Genomic DNA, 11555 nt, shown 5'->3' with positions numbered 1-11555 from the left:
TCTCCTCTCCTCTCCTCTCCTCTCCTCTCCTCTCCTCTCTCTTCTTTTCTCATTTGCTGAGGGGCCCCATTCATTACGGAGGAATTCAATAATACTCTGATATATTCCAGTTTCTTGCTAATTATTACAACCTACATGGACACGTGTAGTTCAGGATTTTAAAAGTGCAAATGTACACACAGAGAAGGAGGGCAAAGCTACAGATAAATTCACAGCATATTAACAGGGTTTTTTTCTTTTTCTTTTTTCTTTCTTTTTTTTTTTTTTTTTTCAAATTGATGGGCTGAATCCATTACTTTTCTGAACTTTTCAAAATGGCAATACTAATTTCTCTTTATTTTTAAGAAGCCAAAATGGGTCCTGTCTGGTCTTGGATAGAGCCAAGGCCACTGAAGCTGTGTGATTACACCTGCTCCAATGACTTTAGAAGGCCTTTGTGCCTGTTCTTTTCTGAACATGTGGGTCAGGCCCACCAAAAGTATGACTCAGGTTCCCCTGTGGGTGCTCAGCAGTAGGAAGGACAAGGTGGCAGATGCTACACAATTAGAGGTGGTTGACTGGACCAGCCTCTGTTGAAGCCGAGGTGGCTTCCAGAGCTCTTGCTCAAAGATCTACACACAACACCTCATGGCATCTTCTAGAAGGTTTGCAAACCAGATGGGGCTGGACAGGTTTCTAGGAACCCAAACATCTCTTGCTTCTGTGTGTAACTTTCTGTTAGCGTCTGGTCAATTGTGAGAGGAAAGACCCCCTCCCCCACCACTTTCAGCTTCCCCTAACTCATGGCCACAATGGGTTCCACAGACGACAGGTCTGTCTTCCCAGACTGAATCTGGGAAGAGGGCAGGTGGTGATTAGCCAGCGGAGCCCTCCGACCATGGCTCTTCTCTGTCCATGCCACCCTGAAGGAAGGAACTGGGGAGGGCAGTCTGTCTTCCTGAGGCTTGGGTGGCCTTTGGCACATGCTCAGCAATGCCTTAAGCTCAACCCTAAAGTTCTCATTGAGCCAGCAGTAGATGAAGGGGTTATAACAAGTACTGCTCATGGCAAACCAGTGGAAGGCAAAGTAGAGGGCATTGTTGGTGTGGATGGCCTTGCTGGACAAGAGGAGGACGTAGCAGTTGAGAGGGAACCAGCAGAGGGCAAACAGGACTACCACCAGCACCAGCATCTTCACGGTGGTCTTCTTCTTTCGTCTCAGGGCGAGGTACTGCTCTGTGGTCACATCGCCAATGGTGTTACAGAGCCACAGCTTCTTGGCCACACGAGCATAGGCCACTGAGATGATGAAGAGTGGAAGTAGGTAGAGCAGGATGAAGGTGGCCAGGTCCAGATACTTCCAGAAGAGGTCAGCTGGCTCTGGGAAGTCCGGCAGGCAGAGGGAGCGCACAATGTCCTCACTGAGCCAAGAGAGGGGGGAAGGAAGATGGCTGGCTATGAGTGAGAGCATCAGTACTACCGCATCCTATGGCGGAATGCTGGCCTCCCTACCTAAGGCTGAGCGATCTGTCACAGCCTTTTTGGTATGCGGCCTAAGCATCCCATCATGCTTCATTCTCCATAGAACATTTTATAGAGGTCAGGAAGACTCCAGACTCTGTGTGCCCTAAACCTGGCATTATCCTTTGGACACAGTGGGTCCACGGATATTCAATGAACAAATAAATGAATGAATGATGAATGAACGGATCAATGAAGGAATGAAACAGCGATGTCCCTGCTCAGGAAACCAGCTCTTTCTTGAGTCCCCTCTGTGATCAGTGCTACCCCAAAGAGCAACCATTAAAACATATGGAAGGTCAGGAGAGCAGGTGGTACAGTACACATGCCTCTAGATGTGTCCAGGCCTTACTGACTTCCTTACACAATCTTACTAGGAATGGAAGGAAGAGGCAGCTGTTTCCCAGGGGAAAGCTGTAAGATGACGGAAACCACTCAAAGTTCCCTCCTTGGTTCACTGTTGGTGAACATGTACTGCGGTTTGCAGTGTGGAGGCAGAGTTAGGGATAGGCTCAGAGAGATCATGATGAGATCACTCTTCTTTCTGGAGACAGGCGACTATGAAGTAGGTGTGGTTTTGTTGTTGTTTTTAACTGGGTGTTTGAAAGAAGGAGTTTCTCATTTGGTAAGAGCATATGTTAAGGACCAAACTGGGTAGTGGTGAGATAGGGAATCCTGCCTCAGAAACATATACTCGTGCTTATTTTCTTTCTAAGTTCTGCGAGCAGGAAATTCTTGCTAATTTTAAACAGGGCTGAGTGGGTATCTGTGTGAGCACACGCCCCCTGGTGGCAGTACCTGGTAACTGCTGCCTTGTCCTTGCAAAAGGCCTAGAAAGCAAGGGTGCGTTGAAAAGAGGATGCTGAGACTCAGCATGGGCCGAGAGACAGGATGAGAACTGGCAAGAGCAGCTCCTGAGGCAGGTGTGCCCGACAACAAGAGTCACATCCAGAGGGGGCTCCTGTTTAGTCCCAGTGTCTGTGGGCCAGGTCTATTCTGGAGAAGGCCGGCATGGTACACCCTCCCTTGAGCCCCAGGCTACTCCAACTAACACCTCTCACCTGTACTTGAAGGTAAACAGTTTCTGGCAGATGGCATGTGGCAGAGAGAAGAAGGTAGCCATGACCCAGATGACAGCAATATAGATGACACCCTTGGTGATGGAGATCCGCGGCTTCAGGGGATGCATGATGACCTAGAAGACACGTGAGGGTCTCACAGCTGAGGGTGAAAGCAGGTAAGAACCCAGGTCTTGTTTATTAAAGGGTGGGCACCCTTTACACTCCTTGGAGGTGCCCGCATGGCACTAGGCAGTGGAGGAGTTAAATGGAGGTCACTCCTACCACAGTTCAACTCCAGGGATGGGAAGAGCATGTCATGTGGACTCTGTAATTTAACTTGAGAGCAGTTCCTGGGGCAGAGGTGCCCCAGATCTCTGACTGAATTAGTGGAGGCTAACCCAGAGGGAAGGAACAGTGTGCAAACTTCCCTCAGCTGGCTGTGGCATGCCTTCACTATGGGAAGACCTGATTCTAACATGATCAGGGCAGTTGGGAAATAGAGTGATCTCAAATTTGGGCAGCCCATCCCTCAACCAATGTGCAAATTCCTTCAGGAACACTCTTTTCAAGTTGTCACCAGATGCACTTAGATGTGGCTGGTGACATGGGACATTGGCAGCTCTGTCCACTTTGAACATTTATTTTTACTTGAAAGCCATTCCTCACATTGAATGGGGACTTTGAGTGTGGGTCTTTGGAGCCAGTTCTCTATTGGGCCATATCATGCTTCTTGGGTCATCTCAGAGCAAACTTTGGTTCTCTTTATCCAGAGGATACTTGTTTTGTGGGTCTGTTTAAATCATCACAGTGCAGAACAGTCTAGAGATTAGAGCATGATCTTGGAGCTAGGTACATGCTGGACCTAATGTGATCATTCTTGCTCACATGATCATGGCAAAGCATGCGCATTTCTGAACCTGATTCTTAATTTTTTTAAATATTTATTTATTATATGTAAGTACACTGTAACTATCTTCAGACATTCCAGAAGATGGTGTCAGATCTTGTTACAGATGGTTGTGAGCCACCATGTGGTTGCTGGGATTTGAACTCAGGACCTTTGGAAGAGCAATCGGTGCTCTTAACCACTAAGCCATCTCTTAATTCTTAATATGGTCTATGATTTTATGGTGGGAGGTCACCACAACATGAGAAACTGCATTAAAGGGTCACACCTTAGGAAGGTTGAGAACCACTGAATACTCAGCAATATGTGCTTATGGATTATGGAGTTTGTGGGTGCAATATACCTGGCCCAGAGTTGGCCTCTTCCAAAAGGGATGACGTTGGGTCGTCTTTGAGTGCCTACCACCCACGGGGCAACACCCCATATGCTCACTCCTGTGCCACCAGCCCTACCTCTCCTGTTAGTACACTGGTGTGTGTTCCCCCTACACTGTCTGGGCCAGAGACTCTCCCGGTCCCACCTGAAACCCTCTCCGACCTGCAGTTATCTGCTTCTCCGACCTGCAGCTATCTGCATCTCCGACCTGCAGCTATCTGCATCTCCGACCTGCAGCTATCTGCNTCTCCGACCTGCAGCTATCTGCATCTCCGACCTGCAGCTATCTGCTTCTCCGACCTGCAGCTATCTGCATCTGCTTCTTCATTCCCATCTGTGATTTTCTGTGTTTGCTTTTCTACCACCAAAATAATTCCTTACATTCTGAGATGGGAACCAGCAGAGAGCCTTCCCTTCAACAACAAAGTGCAAATAACCATTTGCAACTACCGAAGAGTTTAACAGCTCTTGTGTCCTTGCCCAAATTGATCAACAAGGAGGCAAGCACACATGCTGTCAGTGGGGCTGAATGAGTCACTGTCCTGAGAGTATCCCTACAGACCGTGGCGGTAGTATTCCTGCCAGCCAGCCAGGCACAGGCAGAGAGGGGAGGGTGCTGCTGGGGACAGGTGCTCTCACCTGGTGGCGGTCCACAGCGATAGCTGTCAGAGTCAGTGCTGAGACATGAAGAGAACAGTACTGGGCAAAGCGGCTGACATGACACATGCCCTTCCCAAACACCCATGTGCTGTTCACAAAGCGGACCTGTGGGTAAAATACAGACGTTGGGAACAGACAGAATTAATAGGCCTTGACTGGTACTGGTTCCGTCTCTCAATTGTCTTTGAAGAACATCTCTTCAGGAGACTTCTCAGCTCTCTCAGCCAAAAAATCGTCCAGCTGCCAGGGATCACATGGCTTTCCCCACCCAGCATAACCTATTTTTGTCCATTCCATTCACCAAACCCCAGTCACGGCCCTGGGCCATCAGGTATCAGGAGAACTTGGGAAGAACTCGGGCTCTGGGGTGGCATTTCCACCTCTATTTATTGCCATGCAGCCTTAGCCAATAAATGCCTTTAACCTCAGGTTTCCCATTTTTAGAAACTGGCTTCAAAATCTCTACCTGAACGGCTTATGATAAAATCTGTAAAGATGGGAGAAATTGCCCAGCAAATTGTTAAAATGTGATTTTTAGAAATGGGAAGCTGGCATTTTGAAGTGTAGTAATATTCTCTCTTGGCTGAATGGAACATGGCCTTGTGAGAAAACAACATGTCCACTGTGCTTAGAAGGTGTGTGTGCGTGCGTGTATGTGTGTGTAAGTGATTCAACCCAGAGCCCATACATGCTGTGTAAGTGATCTCTTACTGAACTACACACCCCCAGCCCCATGTCTATGTCAATATTGCAGCTGATCAACCTGGACAGAACCTGGGAAGGTGAAGGTTACAGTGGGGAGAAATGGGACAGTTGGGGAAGACAAGGGCCTCCCTCAGCACTATGTAGGGCTGGATGCCTACACCGGCCTGGAGCAGCTCCTATGAGGAATATCTTGTGCCCAGGAGAAATGGGGCATCAATTCTGACCAAGGCATGTCTGATCCAGGGAGGATGGGCCACCAGGTGGGAGTGAAATGGGCAAAGGGAAGGACTAACTGACAGCAGAGATGAAACAGCAATCCAGCAGGACAGAAGGACTCACACTACATGGATTTACAGTCGAGATTTTTGCCACTCCCCACTATCATCTGAGTAGAAAGGAAGGTGAGAGACAGATCAGAGAATGGGCCAGCCTTGACTGACAGTTATGCCTCTCATTGGTACCTGAGGAGCGTCCTCTCAGGATCGGTACCTGAGGCAGGTCCTCTCAGGATCAGTACCTGAGGCAGGTCCTCTCAGGATTGGTACCTGAGGTAGGTCCTCTCAGGATTGGTACCTGAGGAGCGTCCTCTCAGGATCGGTACCTGAGGCAGGTCCTCTCAGGATCGGTACCTGAGGCAGGTCCTCTCAGGATCGGTACCTGAGGAGCGTCCTCTCAGGATCGGTACCTGAGGCAGGTCCTCTCAGGATCAGTACCTGAGGCAGGTCCTCTCAGGATCAGTACCTGAGGCAGGTCCTCTCAGGATCGGTACCTGAGGAGCATCCTCTCAGGATTGGTACCTGAGGCAGGTCCTCTCAGGATCGGTACCTGAGGCAGGTCCTCTCAGGATTGGTACCTGAGGCAGGTCCTCTCAGGAAGCTTCTCAGCCTTCCCAGCAGGGAAATCTTCCTGGCGTATGCTGAATCATAGAGCACGCTTTCCTCAGCATAGGCCCGTATGCCCACTGTAGGGTCTCTAAGCCTTCACCCCTGCATGTGTGAAGCAGGCTCATCATTTCACATGTGATTATAAAAATCATACAATGTACTTGAATGAAAAGATCAAGTTCTCTTGACCCTGCAGGTGGCTTTGGATAAGGACACGACCTCTACACCTTGGTTTTCTTATCTGCCAAATGTGAGTATGTTATAAAGAAGAATAGGAGAGAGAATGAGAATACTTTGAAGATGGAAGATTTGGAAGGACTTCATATGGGCCAATGGACTTACGGTGATCCATCTTCTTGTTTGTCAATTGTTTGTGTGTGAGAGGTAGATAAGTGATGGATGGATGGATGGATGGATGGATGGATGGATGGATGGATGGAAAGATAGGAGATAGATAGATAGATAGATAGATAGATAGATAGATAGATAGATAGATATTCTGCTTGGCTAATAACTTTAATAACAAGTTATTTCCTAAGTTGAAAAGGGCATGACTCCACTGTAGAGATGAGCTGTCTGTCATTGGACTGCTCAGCCATACCCTCAATTTCAAACCATCTATGAGCTCCCTGGTCACTAAGGGACAGAAACAACCTCAGTAAAAAGCACATAGCAGAAGCCCAGAGAGGCAGTCGCTTGCATCCCCTGCACAAATGTCCCAGTCCTTACAGCACAAGCCTCACACTGGGGTTCCCTATCAAGCCACAGAGGGAACTCAGCTTAGCCCACTCGCACAGAGAAAGACATTTCAGACTCTGTCAGCAATTAGCAGTTGCTGCCTCAAACAACCCAGCAGCAGCACACTACTGGCGGGAGGTGGGTTTCTCACAGGCTGAAGAGAGGGTCAAGACAGTAGAAGCCTCTGCTAACATTTCAGGGGCCTGATTTACTGTTTGCTACTTCCAAACGCCTGTGGCAAGGAGGGTAAACGGAACGGTCAATCTGTTAGAGCAGACTGCAGGCACTTGACTCATTGAATTAGTGCCACCAGCTGCAGAAACTCTGGCTTGGGGATGAAGGAGAAAGAAAAGAGCAAGGGGAAAGAGATGGAAGGAAGATTGATTAGCACCAGGAAAGAAAGGAGACTCGGGATTTAGACAGGAACACAAACCAAGGCTGAGGTGGCTGAGCAGAACAGGTGAAGGACTAGGGTGGGGAGATCTGGAAGAGAGAGAAGGTCAGGAAGAGAAAGGATAGAAAGATACAAGAGAAGAGACTTAGCCCGGGAGGACCTTTCCTTACCAAAGTGAAGGGCGTGTTGAGCAATGTGATCATGATGTCCGCCACTGCCAGGTTGACAATGAAGAGGCTGGTGGCTGAGTGCATGCGCTGGTTCTTGAAGATGACATGACAGACCAGGACATTGCCGAAGAGCGAGAAGATGATGGTGAACGAGTAGGCCACTATGAGCAGCGCTTTCACCGTAGGGTTCTGCGACTCGGCCCCATAACGTCTCCTGCCCACGAAGTTCTGCCAGTCAGAGAAAGTGTAGTTGGCCCAGAAGTGCGAGGAGGAGGCGTTGGGCCCGGTCAGGGCAGCCTCCATGCTGGGATGCTCAGTGACGACCTGCGGTTGCTCAGTGGCTCGCACGGAGGACAGAAGAAAGAGAAGCAGGACAGGAGGGACCTTCATGTCCAGCCACTGCAGCTCGAGGTGCAAGGGTCGGACTCCCTGCCGGGCTCCGTGCTAGGAGGCTGGGGGCGAGGGGCTGAGCGCACCGGGCTATAGGAGTCGGCACCACAGAGGGAGCCTGGGGGCGAGGGGCACGGGGTACAGAGGGAGCCCCGATCTCCGAGGGAACCTAGACCGCGCCAGGTCCGGACTCCGGAGGCAACCGAGATCCTCCGGAGGGTCGGGACCGCAGAGAAAACTCCGAAACGCCAAGGGACCCTGACGGTGCCGACTGCCACCCACCTCGGTCCTCGGTGGAGCTCGCCCGATTCTCGCAGCACTTTTATACCTCTGCTCCCGCTGGAGCCAGAGCGCCTCCGCCTATAGGGCCGTGCAGCGTCTCTTCGCTCCCGTGACGCGCTCCGCTCCAGCTGCCCCGCTCCCCTCTCGCAGCACCGCAGTTCCGAGCGCAGCTCGCACCGGCTCTGCTACCCGGCTGCAGCCCAGACTCCCGCAGCCCCCTCCCTCACGCTCACCAGCTTTCTGTACAGCAAGTCAGCAGACAGGTGCAAACAGCCTTAGAGACCGCGTAGAGTCACACTGCAAGGCTGGGTCTGTGCAGTCCGAGGATCCCACATTGGCTTCTGTCTGAACTGTAGCCTCCGCACATCCCCTACAGTAAGGTGGCTCCTGATCCGGGTAGATCCTGGGATGTTTCCTCTCCATCTAAACCTTAAGACTCTCTGGAGGGCTTAATAAAGGCCTATTGTTTTATTGACAGCCTTCAAACACTTGACACATCCAAGAAGCAAAAGAAATAAGGAGCTCCACTCCGTGTCCACTCCTCTGGAAACAGTAGCTTCGCCGTTGTGGATCTCTGGACACTGTCTCTCAGCCACCCGCCATTCTCCAGTGAGACTTTTAAAATTGCATTTAAAAGCAATTATAGTTAGCGTACCCAGTAGTCGGGTTTGCTTCTTCATGGGAGTGTCATGAATACATACCATGCATCTGTCCTTTCCTCTTAGCCACCCTCATCATGGCTTCCCATCACGCCTCTTTCTGGTCCCCTTCCTCTGGTGAAAGTTCTTCCACTTTCGTGTCACGCGTACTTTGGTTTCCCTCTCTTGTTCCTCACCTGTCCTTTCAGTTCCTCGCATAGACCCCCCTTTTTTTACTTGTGTTTATACCTATATTGATAGACAAGCCCCAATTCCTCCGTGGGAACTGCATTACCCACCTCCTGGTTCCCCTGTGGGATGCCTCTTGCAGAACCACTGACCATCCCACCCAGTACCGGACTTAAGACATCTAGTGTGTCATCTGACCCTGGTGAGAAACTCCTTAGATAATCAACCCAAATGCTGCCAAGCACGTGATCAGGGAACAGAAAAGGGTCCCCTATTTCCTATTTCTTTTTTCTCTGCTCCAATCCCTGTTGCTTTTGCCTGCCTCCCCACCACGCCCTTCACAGATTTGTAAATGTCCTATCTTTAAGTTATAGTTGATGAATGTGTAAGATTGTTGCAAAGTGGGAGTCCAAGTCCTCATAGCAGGAGCCGGAAAAGTAAAGGAACAGGCCAGTTGCAGTGTGTACACACCCAGCACACACTTGCTCTCCCCTGCAGTGCCCACTCTGAACCAAGCTCTAATCTAACTGTCCTAAGGTATGTACCAACCATTGGCTTGTGAATTTAATTCCAAAGTCTGGAGTCTGATTCTTCGCCTGCTGCTCCCCTCTGGCCTGCTGTGCCCTCAATGTGGGCATTTGTGTGTTTCTCTGGCTCCTGCAGCCTGCAGTGCCTCTGGCCACGATGTCCACATGGATATCTCCAAAGAGGATGATAGACAGAACCTCTACCTGGAGCTTGCTTTAAATGCCCCAAAGCTGACCACTGAATGAAAAACTGCCCTTCACGTCACCAGCTGCCAGGACCCTGTCCAAATTGTGGACTAATAGGACACTGGAGAATTGACTGTTCCACTTTGCCAGTAGGCCAGTCCTCCACAACCTGTCCTCCAGAACCTGGTGGCCAAAGGCTGATGATGCCCTAGCACCTGGAGGCCTGCCCCAAATGACCATCAGGAACCTAGGGTGACTGATGGCCCAGGCAGCTAGTGAGCTTGTCATTTTTAATAGATGCAAGAGCTGACTGGTTTGTACTTCCTGCTTCCTCGGGTGGAGCCCATCCTTCTCAGATCTCTGACTGTGTAGACAACGAGACTGGCGTAGCCTCGTCAGTGCACAGCAGCAGCCGAGGCCTCTGCCTTCTCAGTTTTCTTCATAAGGAAAACCCAGGCCTTGGGCCCCACTTTCCTAGAGCTAACGTGAGATCTAGACACTGTTTACCTTGCTACTAGGTCTAAAAGAGAGAAACTCACAAAGCAGGCTTGAATGTAATTTCCATTGTTCCTTTATTTAAAGAAACTCGGTTTATAATAATGACTGCCCTTAGTAATCAACCTCCTGTAGCTCCTGTAAATGCGTTCATAGAGAAGAAGGTGTAAGGTTTGTGTAAGGATTGAGGATATGAAAGCTTACATTGTGAGGTCTAAAAAGATGTTTCAAGATACGTAAACGCAATCTGTAAAGGTATAAAAATGGTCTTAATGTATATAAAAATGAAAAAAAACTTTCTGATTTCTTCCCCTCTCTGTGCTATTGTTATATTAAGACTTCAAAAGTTCAGAACTTTAACACTGAGTAGTGGAGTGCTGACAAGCTATTAATCTAGCTCTGGTAAGCACTGACTATCGTCATCATAGTCACAAGTTCAAGATTTCACATTTCCTTTGGTTGTCTTCTAAGGACAGACTTAAAAGTGCTTCTCACTGTGCTAAAACCATCTGTCTAACCTATGGACCCTCGTTCTTCTGGGTAGAGGGACAGTGTTCATGCTTTTCACACGGAATCATTTTGTGCCCCAAGCGTCTACAACGACTCAAAGGTGTGGGTTTATCGCCTTTTCTGCAATGTGTATTTCAGTACATAGTACAAACAGTGGTAATACTGACATATCTGAAGCTTTTTATCTTTTTATAAACTTAAAACATTCTTATAAGCTTCAGGGAATCGACCTGAATCCACCTCTAGTGTGTCAATTGGACTGCAGATAAACACTCCTGTCAATCAGCAGCCTAAATTTCCCACCCACTTCCTGTTCCTGCGGGTATGATCTCTCTCCCCACCCTTCACTGGTCTTAGAACTCCTCTCCCCAAGCTACCAGAATCATGGACCTAAAATTTTCAAATGTACACCTGAGAAAAAAATTCCCCCCAAGCCCCTCAACTTTGTCTTCTGCTCCAGATACATATCTGTTCCAGAAACCTGCCAGTTCCAGGTGTTCCCTCAAAATCTGTATCTTCGACAGCTTCAAAGAGGTGGTCCAGCCTTACAAACTGCTCCAACTGCTCCAACTGTTGCCTGAATGTCCCTAGCACCAGATGGTCCCGCAGAGTCTGGACGGCAAGTGAAATAGCCTGCTCTTCCAGGACTTGGCCAGCATCCCAGCTTTCTTGGGTCCCCAGAGAGGTCAATGCCCCAAGATGGCAGGAAGACATCTAAAGAGCACAGCACCCCCATTCCTGCCTTACCATCACCTCTTCCTATTTCCTCACCTTTTATAATTAACATAAAGGAGGAATGTTAGCAGCCCAGTGACAGCATCACCAGTCATCAAATGTTGTGTGTGTACCCTTTAACAGGTTCCGCCATCACAGCACTCTCCTACGCTTGTGTTCTCTCACTCTTGCTAGCTCTCTGTCTTTCTGTCTCTGTCTCTCTCTCTCAT

At 49.2% G+C, this 11555-nt stretch overlaps 1 protein-coding gene across 1 annotated transcript; it reads right to left on the bottom strand.

Annotated features, from left to right (window-relative positions):
* Positions 1-57: 57 nt before the first annotated feature.
* Positions 58-8110, bottom strand: Gpr83 (G protein-coupled receptor 83). The gene is made up of 4 exons (XM_021207750.2): positions 7395-8110; positions 4483-4608; positions 2562-2695; positions 58-1400 (listed from the first exon to the last, which is right to left on the bottom strand). Exons 1-4 carry the CDS (start codon positions 7782-7784, stop codon positions 776-778), a joined length of 1275 nt encoding a protein of 424 aa, XP_021063409.1. The 5' UTR covers positions 7785-8110; the 3' UTR covers positions 58-775.
* Positions 8111-11555: the final 3445 nt, after the last annotated feature.

Source organism: Mus pahari, chromosome 10, assembly GCF_900095145.1.
Source record: "Mus pahari chromosome 10, PAHARI_EIJ_v1.1, whole genome shotgun sequence".
NCBI classification, from domain to species: Eukaryota; Metazoa; Chordata; class Mammalia; order Rodentia; family Muridae; genus Mus; species Mus pahari.
Note: the sequence above shows the minus strand (reverse complement) of the source record. Positions and strands in the feature narration are given on the sequence as shown.